Source organism: Strongylocentrotus purpuratus, unplaced genomic scaffold, assembly GCF_000002235.5.
Source record: "Strongylocentrotus purpuratus isolate Spur 01 unplaced genomic scaffold, Spur_5.0 spur5_contig_844, whole genome shotgun sequence".
Classification (NCBI taxonomy): domain Eukaryota; kingdom Metazoa; phylum Echinodermata; class Echinoidea; order Camarodonta; family Strongylocentrotidae; genus Strongylocentrotus; species Strongylocentrotus purpuratus.
Genome location: NW_022145551.1, coordinates 1,316,046 through 1,333,035, shown reverse-complemented (window position 1 = coordinate 1,333,035; position 16,990 = coordinate 1,316,046). Strand labels below are relative to the sequence as shown.

At 36.9% G+C, this 16,990-nt stretch overlaps 1 protein-coding gene across 1 annotated transcript in view; it reads right to left on the bottom strand.

Annotated features, from left to right (window-relative positions):
* Positions 1–16,990, bottom strand: part of LOC105438539 (fibronectin-like) — a 30,444-nt gene that overhangs the window by 3,270 nt on the left and 10,184 nt on the right. Inside the window, exons 4-10 of the mRNA XM_030990396.1 lie at positions 13,029–13,301; positions 12,106–12,357; positions 11,604–11,861; positions 10,829–11,089; positions 5,424–5,529; positions 4,057–4,235; positions 978–1,223 (exon numbers count right to left, since the gene is read on the bottom strand). Coding sequence (XP_030846256.1) covers positions 978–1,223; positions 4,057–4,235; positions 5,424–5,529; positions 10,829–11,089; positions 11,604–11,861; positions 12,106–12,357; positions 13,029–13,301 — 1,575 coding nt within the window. The remainder of the gene's footprint in view (positions 1–977; positions 1,224–4,056; positions 4,236–5,423; positions 5,530–10,828; positions 11,090–11,603; positions 11,862–12,105; positions 12,358–13,028; positions 13,302–16,990) is intronic.

The following is a 16,990-nucleotide window of genomic DNA, read 5'->3' as shown; positions in this document are numbered from 1 at the left end:
TACATACAAGAAAGTATATCCTTTCAGGGAACACTACAAACTAAAATTTGACCCCCTTAACCATGAACACTTTTATTGTGCTCTAACTGTAAATCACACCATGTGATGTAAGTTGTGGTTTAATGGTGCCTGGTGACAAGTTATCTTTAAAGTTTAGTTTGTTAACAAATCTGCCACAGTTTTACCACAGAGGTTTTTCCAACCATACTTCAGCGAACTGGACTTAACAGTTTTTTTTTTTTAAGTAATAACACACACAGAAGAAAGTGGGCGTAGGACCTTTGTTTGAATATGAGCAGTTCGCTTTTAGTCCCCACTTGCCAATCATTTACTGAAACAAGAAAATGATGCAGCAATTTGCTGTAGGATGTGTGAAGAAACCCCTCAGATGTTCTAATTATTAACATTCTTTGCATCTTTGTATCATCAAATAATCAAATTAATAATCTTAAAATACATCTGTTTGAATTGATATAATATTAATTATTCTCTTTCATTTATTGAATGTTCGATCTAACTCCTGTTCTGTTCATGTGTATAATGCAAATACTCTTATGATTTCATCTTTTTCACACATGTGCCTTGAGCAGTGGATTTTTCAAGTGGATTTGGTGACTTAAATTTGTTAGATACTATAATAAGAATTATTATCATTATAAGAAATTAATATTATCACTATTATTATCCTTATTACCATTTTCATTCTTATTATTAAAATTATTATCATTATTATTTCTATTATCATTATTTTAATCATTATTTGTATTATTATTATTTTTATCAGCATCTTTATTATCTTTATCATTATAAATATATTAATCAATATTTTCATTATTATTATCATTATTTGTCTATTATCATTAGTAGTAGTAGTATTGTTATCATTATCATCATTATTATAACTATTGTTATCATTACTATTAGTAATATCATCATTATTAACACTGATGTTTTTGTTGTTATTGCATAATAAATACCTGTTCTGAAATCTCTCACGATTTCATCATTCGGTCCGGTGAGGCCGTTCACAGAGACTTTATACAAAGAGGCTGGCACCAGGTTTGTTAGCATCACTCTTGATTCATCCAAAAGTTGACTGTCAACTGTGACCGTGAACTGATCAATTACATCAAATATGGTGATGCCGTCCCAGATAGTCCAGATGATAGACACCGTGGTCTCATTTATCATGGTGATTATCATAGTGTCAGCTGGAAGACTCCCTGGTTGTGAAATAAATTTGCAATCAAATCAAATTCAATCAAATTCAATTCAACTGTATTTTACATTGCAATAAAAATATAAGTGACCAAAATACATGATAGATATGTACCCTTTAACAATATCATTATCACCACTATTATTACCAGTAATATTCATGCAATGAGTGCCAGTTTGTATTTGAGGGGGGAGGGGTAGGGGTGCAAAGAGTGTCAACTGACACGAACAATGCAGAGTAGGTTGTGATTAGCAGAATGACAGCACCATCCATCTAGTAAACTAAAATGACCCTTTGTAAGTCCTGACATTTATTACATGTGTATAGTAGTTTTTTTCTACCAAAAAGTCACTGGAAGCCTTTAGTTATTAAAAACAACTCTTGAGAAGAAAAACATTATATTACATTGTTCCCATCACTTCTAAGTCATTCCCACGACTTCCTAATCTAAATCAGGAGACCAAACGGAAATGACTTAATGTAGCATTGTGGTGTGAATGACTTATAAACAGGCACGGATCCAGGATTTCTTAGGGGGGGCCCAAAATTGAAATTATGCGAGCAAAATATTGGTTCGTAATGGTGACACCGGCAGTGGCGAAATGAGCAAATATGTTTGGGGAGGGGGGGTAGACAAAAAATCTGCATCACCCCACTCTTACATATACGAAATTAGTAGATCATTGATTGCTTTTTTCCATTATTATTAATCTTGATGTAATTAAGTATTGTAAAAGGCATTATTGATTCCCATGCTCACTGTCTCCCATGATTTTTGATACCTTATTGTGACACTGGCAGGTCTCGAATTGGCGTGGGGTCCAGGGGGCAGAACCCCAGAAGCTCAAGGGTTTTATACATTAAATTACCATCAGATGAGCATATTTTGATACCTTATTGTGACACCGTCAGGTCACAAATTGGCGTGGGGTCCTGGAGGCGGAGCCCCCAGAAGCTCAGGGGTTTGGGGCAATAAATTTTGGTCAGATGAGTATATTTTGTATACCTAATTTGTGACACTTGCAGGTCACTAATTGGCTTGGGGTCCAGGGGAGCCCTGGAGGCTCAGGGGTTTTAGATATCAGTCAGATGAGCATCCAGGGGCCCGCCTTAGGGCCATATGTTTGGTTCAGGGGGGCAGAGCCTCGAAAGCTCAGGGGTTTAGGCATTTATTACGGTCAGATGAGCATATTGATACCTTACTTGTGACACTGGCAGGTAAATAATTGGCGTAGGGTCCATGGGGCAGAGCCCCCAGAAGCTGAGAGGTTTTAGGAATTTTAAAACGGTCAAAAAAGCATGCAGGGCCCGCCTTAGGGCCCCTGGTGGGGTCAAGGGGGCGGAGGCTCGGAAGTTCAGTGGTTTTAGGCATTGAATTACCGTCAGATGAGCATCCAAGAGTCCACCTTAGGGCCCTAGGTGGTGTCCAGGTGGCAGAGCCACTGGAATTCAAAGGGTTTTAGGCATTCAATTACGGTCAGATGAGCAAATTTTGACACCTCATTATTTTGTGACAAAAGCAGGTCAATATTTTTTCTTTCTTTCTTTAGGAATTTGTCATTTTCCAACAAATGCATTAAAAAGTATAATTTACACAAGACTGAGTGAAAATCTCAGAAAATTATGTCAATTGAGCAACATTTGTAAATCACCGGTATCGAACTAGAAATAAAACATGTTTTAATAATATTTGGGGGGCATCTGTCACCCCCCACCCCCCCCCCCCCCCCCAATCTACACCTTGTTGGCGGGAAAAATCGCAACTGATCTCCCCTACCTTTTTTCTTTCTCATTTTTTTCTTTCCCTTTCTCTCCTCTTTTCCATTTTCTTCCCTTCCTTCTCTCTGTTTTAGGTTTGCTGGGGGGAGGCACAGGACTTTCGCCCCCCCCCCCCCGATCCACACATTGTTGGCGGAATGAATCGCAACTGTCCTCCCCTTCTTTTCACCCTTTTCTTTTCTCCTTCCTTTTTTTTGTTCCCTTTTAGCTCTCATCTTTCCCTTTCACTCCCCCCTTTTTGGGGCAGGGGGGGGGGAGGCAAGGGCCTTTTGGCCCCTCCCCCGATCTTCTTTCCCCCCTTTTTTCTTCTTCTTCCTCTTCTTTCTTTCCCTTTTTCTCCTCTTTCCCTTTCCCTTGTTTTCCTTCTGAGTTTTCTCTCTCTCTCTTTATTTTTGCAGGGGGGGGGGGGCAAGGCCTGCTCGTCCCTCTTGGATCCGCGCCTGCTTATAAAGTGATGGGACCAACTTACTAAGTGGTGGGTACAACGTACTAAGTGGCGGGACCAACTTACTAAATAGTGGGTACAACCCACTGTGGTATGAACCACTTTTAATACCCAATGGGGTGAGTGACTAAGTGGTGTGAACAATTCACTAAGTGACGGGAATGACTTATTAAGTGACGTGAACGAGTTAATAAGTGGTGGGAATCACATACTAAGAGGAAAAGAATCATTAACTGGTAAACATAACTTAATACTAAGTGGTGTGAATGACTTACTAAGTGGTGTGAACGATTTAATAAGTGGTGGAAAACAATTAGTAACTGGTAAGAATAACTTATACTATTGTGTGAATGACTTACTAAGTTGTGTGAATGACTTACTATGTGGTGTGAACGATTTAATATGTGGTGGAAAACAATTAGTAACTGGTGAGAATAATGTAATACTAAAAGGTGTGAATGATTAACTAATTGTTGGGAACAACTTCCTAAGTGGCAGAAATTACATAGTATCAAAACTTTGTTCCTTGAAATCTCCTTGGCCCCATACATCTCGGGGACACATAAAGAGTCAAAACTGATGTGAGTGAATTTGGGCCATGCAGTGTACTTACTAGTCAAAGTCCTTTGTGAGACTGGCTCGCTTTCTTCTGCAAGATCATCAAGTCCTGACACCGACCTCACATCCAACGTGTACTCAGTTGCCTGGTAAAGTCCTTCCAGCGTGGTACTTGTCACTGTTTTACCAACCATCTTATACTGACTTACTCCGTTCATTGGAGTGTAGGTAATTCTGTAAATACAATGTTTTGTAGAGGGTCATACCTAGTGGTCTCGCTCCAAATTCAAAGGTGTAAAAATTGAGTGTAAATATTCCACCATTATTTTAATACCTGTGAAATGATCGTTTCATTTTATTTCTTGATTTCATGTTCTTGCATACACTCAGGGTTAGAATAAAATGTTGTTTCTCTTGGATGGCTGAAATGTACATACATGTGTTTCATTTTGTGACAAACTCTTCATATGTATATATATAGATATATATCATTTATATGAGGTGATAACTGTGTTAGACTCTATCACAAGCAAGGCGCCAAACTCACTTGAAATCAAATGTTCAATGTGCACCTGTGCTAGAAATGTATGACATACAAGTACAAGCAATTATACACATAAGTGCAACATGAGAACAGATAGAACACTAAAAATAAAAAATAATACAACTTTTAGAAATTAATCTTTCATCATTACCAGGAAAGACTGATATTTCACCTTACGGTATTAACTTTTTGGTTCCTCACTTCGCCTTTGTTAACAGTTGCTCAATTACCACACATGCCATTTTGCAGAGAATAATTAGCACCAATTGACGGGAAAAATTGGTTTGCACTACACAATGGCTTTGCATATTACCCATTTCCAGTCTAAATTCATAGCTCCAAGTCAACCCTTTTAACACTGGTACAGTATATATCTTGTGGGTCAATACTTTGGCGGCACAGGGAAATTATTTGTTTGGCATATAAAGATTTATGTTTTTATAAATGTAATGCTTCCTGGATTTTGACTTAAACCCAGTAAATAAGATCGATCAATCGATCTTATTTACTGGGTGTAAGCCACAAATATGTTTAAATAAAATATTTATGTTGTTATGAGATAGAGAAATGTGAATCGCATGTCATCCTAAACATTAAAAAGATGCAGTAGTTTTGCTGTGTCATATCTGAACAAGCCTTTAGAGTAGACTTCTCTGCCTACCTACCTTTGGTCCTCTGCAGCTATCTCGCTCTGTCGGCATCCTCACCGTACCAAACTGATTTCATGTACCAAACTGAAGCTGTTATGACTCTGTTTTCCCATTACTGTACCTATCTATGATTAGTTCTTTTTGTAAAGTGATCTGTTAACTTTTACCAATAAAAAAAAACACAATCTGAATGAATAATAAATGCTTAATTTCAATTTTGATACATACTTAATGGCATCCCATTTTCCTGTCGGTAGCGCCCAGCTAAGCTGAAGGCCTATTGTATCATCCGCATCAAGAGTCTCGGCAACCAGTGATGATGGTGGAGACAGAGCTGATAAAAGAAGATAAAATTTTGATGTAAAGCTTTTCAATGGTATTGATGAATATTCCACTTTTTCTATTGCACCAGCCAAGCACTCCGCTCTAACAGACTTGTTTGATTGTGATGTGTTAAAGCCTGTCTGTACTAGTTTGGCCAGGGGGATTAGACCTCCTTGCAAGGTCACTGACAGGTGGTTATTGCATCAAATCAGCTCTCAATTAACATAAGAAAAAGAGGATAATGGGGGACCAACTGGCATCCATTAGGCATTGTTTGCACAAGTAGCTATAAGTAGTGCAGTGGGGTTTTAAAGGGGAAGTCTATCCTGATATTAAGTTGAATTTAATGGAAGCAGAAAATTGAGAGGAAGGTGCGATTGATCAAACATAAATTGGCAACTCTGTGACGTATCTTGCGAGCTCCCCTCCCATTTGCTCTGTACCGAAAATTCTGAATTTTGTTATTTTTGCAAATTTTCAGTCATACATGCGCCCTTAATATAATTGTCGCAAATATGTTTTTTTACAGCTCCTGTATGACAAAAATCTGTTCCATCATCAATAACTAAGAAAATGAAATTTAATGTAACTTTCTGTAACGAGCAAATGGGAGGGGAGCTGCCAAGATGTGTGACATAATTGTTAATTTGTTTTTGATTGATCACAATTTTAATTTTGTTTAACTTTCTTATCTTTAAATGGATTTTGTTCAAGCTTTCAATGACCTGTTCCTTTTAGTTTTCTGTTTCTATTAAAACTAACTAAATATCCGGGTGGACTTCCCCTTTAAGGGCATATGTGCGAGTAAATGTTTTATTTCAAAAAGAGCTATTGGTTTTAGTTTCTATTTTGAAAAGATGCCATAGTTCTTGGAATTTTTGTGTCTATCGATAATTAGAATAATAGTAGTCATTCTTATATAAGGCCTAAAAAAAAAAGACTGCCGGCTTTTTAATTTTAATTTTTTTTAAACTGTCTTTTTAAAAGAAAAAAATGTATTAAAGCATTCCAAACTGAAAATTATCAGCCCAAAGAGGGAGTTAAAAAAAAAAAAGATTTCCAACCGACAGACCCATGATTTGGCACCTATAAAAAGGGCAATACAACATATTTTTTTAGGGCCTAGCGCTGTCAGACTTGACACTCCTTGCACTCATAAAGTAATTATCACAGCTTTAGCATGGCTGCCAATATGGCAATCTAGCATTACAAGGAAATAATAATAATAATAATAATAGCTCGTTCTTATATAGCACTTTTCAGGACCAGAGGCCCTCTCAAAGCGCTTTACAGAAATAATTCCTGTCAGGGTCTCATTTACCTCACCTTGGTCAGGTGCAGCAGATTTAAATTAAATGTATAGACCAGGTTTGGTAAAATTGCGGTTCAAGGGTTTTGGGTGCAAAATATCCATTCAATATTGTTCAAATATTGCCTTCAGAGGTTTAGATTGCAATACTTCAATCTCAATTTGCAAAAAAAGCAGAAATCTATGCCCAAATGTTCAATGTTGAAGTGCATTCGCAATAGCTATCCAGGCCGGATCGATATGATAATTTACCAAATATATCAATTGGTAGGCTGTTAATTTTCCCGGCAAAATTTCATCCTCACACATTAGTCAAAAACATATTCTTTCACATGATTGGTAATAAGAGCTTCCATTTCATTTTTTGAGAGGGGGCGTTTTCCAAAACTGGTCCATACCTTTAATGTGATGCCTGAAGACGTTAGTGCTGCAGCCAGGATTTGAAACCTGTATTTAACATTCCAGAGACTTATCCACTAGACCACGGGTGGCCAACCTTTTAAAGCTCGCGGGCCACATCTAACGATTGTCATAACTTGGTGGGCCGTAGGCCAGGCGGGGGGGGGGGGGGGGGGGGGGGGGGGGGGGTAATCACATATTGAGACATACGGGGTGTGCCGCTCTAATGGGTAACCTTTTTTACAAAAAGAATCCCTAAACTTGGGTCCCATTTTTTACAGAAATATCCTAAATATGGGTCCGTGTTTTCAAAAAAATTATTTAAAAAAAAAATCAGGGTTTTAGCCATGCAAACACCCGGAATTTTTTATAAAATGGGCTTTACTTTCAACAAAAATCTGCCAAAACAAGGCAACCCTTTAAAAAAATGGGTAGAGGTTACGAGGCTTCAGCGGCACACCCCGTCAAAACCAAATCTGAAATCCCCCCCACACACACACACACACTCATGTACACACCTGCAATTTTGCAAACAACAAAATCAGTCGAACAAAATCAGGCTTACTTTTTTAGTGTGATTTCTGGCTGACAAAATATGAGGCAAAGTTGTTTACCTTTCTCTTCTATGAAGAAATACTTCAGAGATCAATCCGATTTAAAGTTTCTGTCTTCATCAGAAACTTTCCTTTTCTTCGCACGTCTCGAAATCGATGCCATGTTGGTTGTTATTTCAAACAAAATCAATGACACAGCAGAAAGAATATGAGGGGACTATCCACGATTAAGATTAATGAAAAAATTATACGGCGGGAGAAAAGGGTTGTAAGTTTTAAGACAAGTATGGCATTTCAAACATATTTCTTGATTCACGATCGATTGGGCAAAAAGAATTTCCATTTTCGGTTTAACTTAATAAAATTTGGAGTGGATTTTAAAAGATTATTATTATTGTTATTATTTGTATATTTACAAAGGTTACTGCATGTGGAAATAACAAACTGAAATTAACACGGCGAGTGATGTTAATGTCGTTAATGTAATGTAATGAGAGGGAATTTGAGGAGTTATGTATAAGCCACGTAATGAATCAATATGTTGTGAATGATAAAAACAAATTATGGAAATAGAGATAGCTGTGTGTAAATGTTTTACTCTATTTCATCGCTGTTATGCGGGCTGCATTCCATTCATTAACTATTTTTATAATTACTTTTTCAATGCTCCGCGGGCCGCACAAGAAGAGCTCGCGGGCTGCATGTGGCCCGCGGGCCGCAGGTTGGCCACCCGTGCACTAGACCATACAAAATGAATGATGAACTTTGAGAATTTCCAGAAAAATTAATGTCTGAACCTAATTCAGGCCTGATTTTTAAATCGGTTTCCTGATTTTTTTTGATTTTTCCCAATTTTTTCCCATTTTTTTTTTCTTCCTGATTTAAAAAAAAACGAAAAAAACAAACAAACATATTTTTTTTTTTTTTTTTTTTTTTTTACCAGATTTCTTTTTTCTTCCCTCTTTTATCCTGATTTTCTGGATTCCCCCCTTATTTTCTCTATTCTTGCCTATTTTTCCCTAGTTTTTTCCCGAATTTTCTTACTCGAAAGGGGGGAATGTTGTTAGATGCCATTTTTCCCCGCGAATCCGCTTCTTTTTTTACTCAAGGGGGACGTGGTTGAGGGGAAAACAAACAAAAAAATTTTTTTTAGTGCTCACTATCACCCCTGATGTCCTATGCTAGTTTGTCTATATAGCACTTGCTCAGATGACCTACTCCAAAGCACATAACATCAGTACTTGATGGGGCAATTGATTTTTTTTAAAGCTACTTTTCAGACCTTTAAGTAAAATCATTACATTTGTGTTACTTGTACATTCGGGCGAAATTTATAAAAGTTGATTGAACGTGACGAAAAATCAACCCACTCAACACCCCAAAAACATTGTAAGTCAGCTGATTTTTTAAGTGACGTCACAATATGAACAGCGGGCCGCTCAGCTGAAATGATTGACGACGGTGCGAGATGCAGTTTGTGTGCGATTCACATGCTGCGTTGACTCTCGAGTACCGTACCCATTTATACATGTTTACCTTCATCAAAATCCCCTGGAAATATAGATATGGACGGAAACATACTTGAGTATTCTCCAGATGGTATATAACTTCAAAAAAGCGAGTGAATATATCGTCAATGTAGCGTTCAAGTTTCCCGTAGCTAGTAGCTGTGCGTGCGTACTCTGTGCATGTGTGTGCAATACACTGACCTCTATGTGTGCATCTCATCTAGCGCAGCTTGCTAGCGCATAGCCAGCCTAGCCCGTAGCCCGGTGCTCGAGCTAGCCATGAATCGCGAACCGGACTGATCTGTTTCTCTCGGTTTATCAGGTCCTATACGACTTAATTAATCAAAAATGTAAATTAATCAGCCTAATCACACATTTTTGTAATGAATATATGGACATTTCTATGTAAATTTGTCGCCTTTTTTACTCCAAAAGAGTCATGAGGCCAGCATGCAAAATGACTTTTGCCTTCCCAGATCAGAAGTGAAGTGCCCTCAGAATATATGATTATTTTCCCAATTTTTATGCTCAAGTGTGACGGAAAAAAATATAAAAATCAAACAAACATTTGTAGAAAGCATCATTTATTCATTGTATCTCATTCAAAATGCCAAAAATAGAGGAAATATCACCACTGGCGGTAAATATACAAACAACGTTAACCCATATCTGAAAATTGCAATGGGTATCCAACATTGTCCCGAATGTGTGATGTAGGTTGTTCATATTGTGACATCATCGTTTCGAATGTAAAATAACGCCGTCAATTCACTTTGCGAGTGGGTTTAGGAAAGGGTAACAACATTGCATTTAATTTATTCCTCACAACAGTGAGGGCTTCAAAAGTACTTTGTTCATTTTGTTAATGTTCTCGGCAATCTGTAGAGGTGTAATTTGCCCACTCTCCACATTTCAATGAACCATCTCTTTAAAGATAAAGGTGAGTTCTGGTATGCGATTGCATTGTGAAAGAAAAGGTGTGGAATGGATAAGAAACAGTTGATCATGTAGCATATAAGTATTGGTGTGCACTGCAAGGTTCTGGAGACATCAAAATCATAATAAATTTGGCCCAGTCTTGGTAAAGTAACAAGCACTGTACACAGAAAGCTATATATGGGACAACATAAATGGTGTCGGGGCTAGTACTACCTTGATTTCCTTGTCTTTCTATGCTCATTACTCAGCCAGTATACATTTTCTTCGAAAATTGTTTGGCACATGTCATTTATTACATCAATAACAAATGCAAAATGCGACATTTTGTATGTTGTAGAACTATTGAGGTGTGGAAAGTAAATATATCTGGTGCAATTGAAAGAGGCAAATCCGATTGATTCAGACGTGAAGAAAAGTTTGAACGCCCATGGGGGTTCTGAGACCTGTTTCATAAAACTTGTTATCAATAACAAATGCAAAATGTCTATGAAAAATTTGCTCTCAGTCAATCAAATGCCCTGATTTTAGTAGCTTATGACAGTTATTGTAACTTGCTATTGATAAAAGGTTTCATGAAACAGGGCCCTGTATTCCACTTACTTGTTTTAAAGTCAGCTACCAAAGGAATACCACTAGGGGGATCTGTTTGCAATGTGACTGTATACAGAGTGCCTCCTGACAACCCAGAAAACTCAGCAAATAGTCTGTTGGAAGCAGCTACGTTAAACGCAGGGTTTCCCTCAGCCTCATTTGGGGAAATGGAGACTGTGTACGCAGTAGCAAACTGATTGGGACTCCAGGTCACAGATAAAGATGTGGCAGTGATTTCCTTCAGTCGAATCAAACTTGTATCCCCAAGATCTGAACAAAATAAAACAGATAGTAATTATTAAATAGAAAATGGATAACAAATTTATTTAGGTATTAGTGATTTATGTATTAAAGCAAGATCAAACTTGTATCTTAAACATTCAAAGAAGAAAAAAAAAGCAACTAATAGATACAAAATATTACGGTTGCCGTGATTCATCTGAGTAGGATCACTTTCATATCTCCAGGATATGAAAAGCACATAAATAAGAGTCATTGATAGAAAACAAATTGATATACATGTTGGGAGCAGTGATTTAGTCAGATAACACTCATCTCCAAGATCTAAAAAAAAATCAAATAAAAAAGTGTTTAATAGATAATATATACTGATATAAGTAGATTTAGTAGTGATTTAAGTCTTTCCAACAGTAATCAATGGCAAATGTAAATACCTTGCCAAAGGGCTGTAGTGCCATGAAAGGGCTTGAACCCATGACCTTCACATTTCCAGTCAAGTGATTTAACGACTCAACTATGACACTGCTACAATTAATCGTCTCACCTGTCATGAAAATTTTACTTGCTGCAGAACTCCGTGCCGAACCAGCTACGGATATGATGCTAACTTCATAATCAATTCCGGGATCCAGCCCTTCGATGTTGAATTCCGGAGTGGATGCCTCCGAGGGGGTAATAGTTGACCCGTACTGAGGGTTGTACATGACGAGGTAATAATCTGCTTTGCCTGCAGGAGGGGTCCATGATAAAGCTATACTGGTGTCCATGGTTTCCCCCAAGATACCACTCACAACATCAGGAACTAGAAACAAAATGAAATAGTGAGAAGCATATATTTATGATGATGATAAAAATAATAATATTAGTAAAAAATAATAATAATAATAATAATGACAACACCAACGATAATGATACAAAGAAGAACCTTTATAACAATAATAGAAATAATAGTAATAATAATACTTATTGAAAAATAATAATAATAATAATAACAATAACAATATTTAATGACATGACACTACCCAGGGTTTTGAATCTTGTCTTACTTGTTTGAAATTCGGCTTCTGTTAGAAGGTCTGTTCCCTCGGCTGTCACAATGTAGAGGTTGATCCGGTAAATCTGACCAGGCTCTAGGTTTTCCAGTGTAGCAGTGGTTACAGTCGGACCAAATGGTAAAGTGGTGAAAGATGAAGCACCAAAAATGCTGTATCGGATCTGGAATCCACTGACTTCAACGCTGGGGAGGGCCCACGCGACTGACAACGATGTAGTAGCATTCGCTTCCAAAAACAAATCAACTGTATAGGGGTTCAGAAATTAATACACAAATAATTTGTACCATGGACAATGCATGTAGAAATCACTTGGCTATATTTGATCTTTGCTTGCTGCCCTCTTTGAGACATCTTCATCATTATACCTGTATTGCTCTTTAATGTTGGACTATGAAATGAACCAGACTATTAAGGTATATTCCGAAATGAAGTGGCAGGTTTAATAAGAAAGTTGTGAAAGACAAGAGACGTCGTGCCTGGTAATGTTTGGCTGAAAGTGTGCTCCAACTGTCTGATTAACATTTTCTCTAACCAAGATATTAAAGAGTGAAACTTTACATCCTATTATTTGCAGTTTCAATTTGAGTCTGTACAAGAAAAAAGAAACAGAATCACCATGAGCAAACAAATAGCCGAAGGCAACTATTAAACCTGAAGTTGTGAATTCCTCGTAAAAATGTTTACAAGTAAATGCATGAAAACTGGAAAAAATTGCAATCTCCATTGCCGCACGATGCGAATGCACCGGCAGGGAATGTCTTAACTATTGTCAAGACTAGGAGCAGCATCACCAAACACTACAAATGTGTAGATTGTACCAAGATACATCTCCATACAAAATTTAGAGCGCACACAATTACATGATGCGACGGCGGCGTGCCTTAGGGATACAATAAAAAAAAGAGAAGCATTACCAATAGTTATGTCACCGGCTGCAGGAAGAGAGTATTTACGATCAGCTAACTCGCCACTGAACGTCTGAACTTCAATGATGTATGAAATCCCCGCCCGTAGACCATCGATTACCAACGACGTATCGCTACTTCCCACGAAGCGTTCTTGATCACCATACGTGATTCTGAAGCCATCATACTTGTGATACTGAGTTCCGATAGGCTGCTCATACGTTACATGTACGCTGGTACTGGACTCGGGGCTCAGCAGAAGGTTTGTTACCGGCCAAGGAACTTAAAAGAAAAGGATGTAAATAATAACAATAATATAAACATAAGTATAAATAATAATAATAATTACAATAATAATTATAATGATAATAAATAAAAAACTAGATTTGTAATACTTGTTTGGAACAAGTATAGGTGGGCTGATCCAACAAAAAATTGAGACAAAATGAAGGGTACATTTGAGATAGCTTTTTGTCTCAGCTACAACATACTCGAAGTTCAGCGTAAATGAAGCTAAAACGATGTAAATATTGCTCGCGAAAGACGGGAGTGTAGAATCAAGTTTTGAGAAAAAGTCATGTCCCATAGAGAATACACGCAAAATGTGAAAAATTGACATGCCTCCTTTAATCGCAAAAATACGCCATGATGCCTTTGTCAAAATGAAAAATTGTGAGGATTGAATTTGTAGAGAATTGTCTCAGCTAGAACATATCAAAATTTTGAAGACAATCGATCAATTTTTACAAAGATACAATCAATTTTCCAAAATATGCGGACGTCATAATATGCAAATTGAAATTTTGAGTTCGGAGGCCATTATGATGACGTTATGAGTTGAGGGTCAAATGAGACATGAAATCATATCTCCGATTCATACTCAATCAAAATATGAAAAAAAATTGGGGTCACCTTGCATCCTAAAGAGCTACAATGGATTTTGCATAGGCATGTTTTTACCCAAATATGCTTTGTATTACAAGAGCTCGCGCGCACAGAAATTTATGTTTAACGGTCGATCATTCCGTCATTAATAGTCATAAAGAGATAAACATGCTATCAATTTGTTTGTAAAAATATGTGGAATATTATGAAAAAAAAAAATTATATTTTGTGCGATAGTTTTACGCACGAAAACGCGCACGCATGTGCGTGTCCGCGATTTTTTTTTTATAAAATGCTTAGAATGGCCTAAAACGTATGCAAAATGATTTTGAAACGATTTTGAGCATTTCAAAAATTTCGGATATTGACCTTGATCATGATAAATATGAATGAGAAATACCTTTTGGTTATGAAGATATGATCATGAGTTTATTTTCGTAAAATTTTACAAAATGGTGCCTAGATGACGTCATCAGTCAAGGTCAAATTTGAAAAAATTTCTGTGCTTTGTACATATGCCTATACATATGTGTGCCGAATTTCAAGGCATTTGATCCAGCCATTTTCAAGTTATCTTGTCCACAAAAAAGTGGTTAGAAATAAGAAAAATAAAGAATAAATAAACTAGAAATTTAATTCGTCATGGAGACGAATTAGGTGGTCTGTCTTCAAGTCTTATGATAGATTATAATATTTACTATATTGGGAAAGGGAGAAGTTATATAGACATGTAAACAATGATGATCATCATGATGATCATCATGATGATGATCTTGATAGTAATGGTGATGACGATGATGATCATGATCATGATCATGATGATGTTGATGATTATCATCAACAGACCACGATGACATCAGACTGAACAAAATTAGAGAACATTTAGATAGCGTATAGTCTCAGCTACAACATACTCAAAAATCAACAAAAACCAAGCCGAAATAACGGCGATATTGCTCGCAAAAGACAACAATGTAGAATCCAGATTTGAGAAAAAGTCATCTCCCATAAGGATTACACGCAAAAAGTAATGGATCAAGGGATAATAGGGTAATAATAAAGTAAATATGGTTGTTTATTACATTATTTGCGATTGTACGTGTTTTAATATTCAAAGGAGATGGTAAAGTGAAGTGTCAACAAAAAAAAAGTAAAAAAAAAAAATTGTTGGAGACGCCCGGACTCGAACCAGGGACCTCGAGGTCGGAAGTGAAGTGCGTTACCGATATACCAAAACATTTCCCATAGAGATTACACGTAAACGAAAAATGGAATTTTCAAATCCCACTTTGTAAGTGAAATATGAGCATGATCCCGGCATCTGATCGAAAAATAAAGGGCACACTTGTGATAGCTTATTGTCTCAGCTACAACATACTCAAAGCTCAGCGAAAACGAAGCTAAGACTACGGAGATATTGCTCGCGAAAGGCGAGAATGTAGAATCCAGTTTTGAGAAAAAGTCATGTCCCATAGAGAATACACGCAAAATGTGAAAAATTGACATGCCTCCTTTAATCGCAAAAATACGCCATGATGCCTTTGTCAAAATGAAATATCGTGGTAACTGCATTTGTAGAGAATTGTCTCAGCTAAAACATATCAAAATTTGAAAGAAAATTGATCAACATTTGCAGAGATACAATCAATTTTCCAAAATTCTGCTGACGTCATAATATGCAAATTGATATTTTGAGTTCGGAGGCCATTATGATGACATGAAATCATATCTCCAACTCATGCTTTTTCCAACCACGATATAAAAAATGGGATCAATGGACTATCTGAAGAGCTATTTTGATTTTTAAAATGGCATGTTTTTTTATCAAATTTGCATTATATTGCCCATAGCAGCACGCGCGGATTTTGAACTTTGACGCGCGCTCACAGCCTTATGAAAGGTCAAGAGTGACTGAAATTAATGTAAATTGTCATTTACGGTAAGAGGAATCGAAATCATGTAAAAAAATTGAATTTGACATTTTCCGCGCGTTGTCCGCGCGCGCAACGCGAGCGGGGACACGTACGGACGGAAAATTTTGAAATGCTTAAAATGACCTGATTCGTACTCTCGTTTAATAGTTAAGTGATTTTGAGCATTTTAAAATTTTGACGCGCGCGTACGTGCGCGTCATGACCTTTATGTGACCTTTGATGACATGACTTGTTGCCCCTTGACCTGAAGTATATGTGATATGAATATGAATGACCTTTGCTTATGCATCATAAAGATTTGATGGATAATGGGATTTCACAAAATGGCGCCTGGATGACGTCACGATGACCTGATGACCTTGAAAATGTTACTGTCACGTTTCATGGCAATGACCTATTAATGTGCCAAAATTGAATGAAATTGATGAAACCGTACTTGAGTTATCCTCGGCACAAAAAAGTGTAGGAAATAAAAATAAATAATAATAATAATAAAGAAAGAAAATTCTGACGAAAACAATAGGTGATCTGTCATTGACAGACCACCTAATAAATAAATAATAAAGGCAATTCTAACAAAATTATAAGGTGGTCTGTACGTTACACAGCCCACCTGATTATAATAATTAAAATGAAAAGAAGAAGAAGAATCATAAAAATAAACTAGATGGAACTTCGACTGCGCGCAGTCGAAAATGATGCCTCCGTCATAGAGCAATTTTACAAACCAAAACAGAAGAAATTTGTCAGATTCAAGTTAAATTGTAATCCATTAACAGGTTCTCAGAATATCGTGATTACAAGCAATTTTTCATATACATATATGACCCTTTGATCTTTGACCTCATGGCCCTAAAATCTACTCAGTTCATTGGCTCTGCAAGATGTCCTGAGTTAAATAGTAATCCATCTGTCAGTTCTAATGAGAATGCGTTCACAAGCTATTTTTGCATACATAATGAGCCCATGACCTTTGACCTTTGACCTTATGAACCAAGAATTTACTCAGTTCATTGGCTCTGCAAGATACATAAATAATCTAAGTCTGGCAGGAATCCATCAATCTGTTCTAATGATAATACGATCACAAGCTATTTTTGCATGCATAATGAGCCACATGACCTTTGACCTTGACCTCATGACCCCAAAATC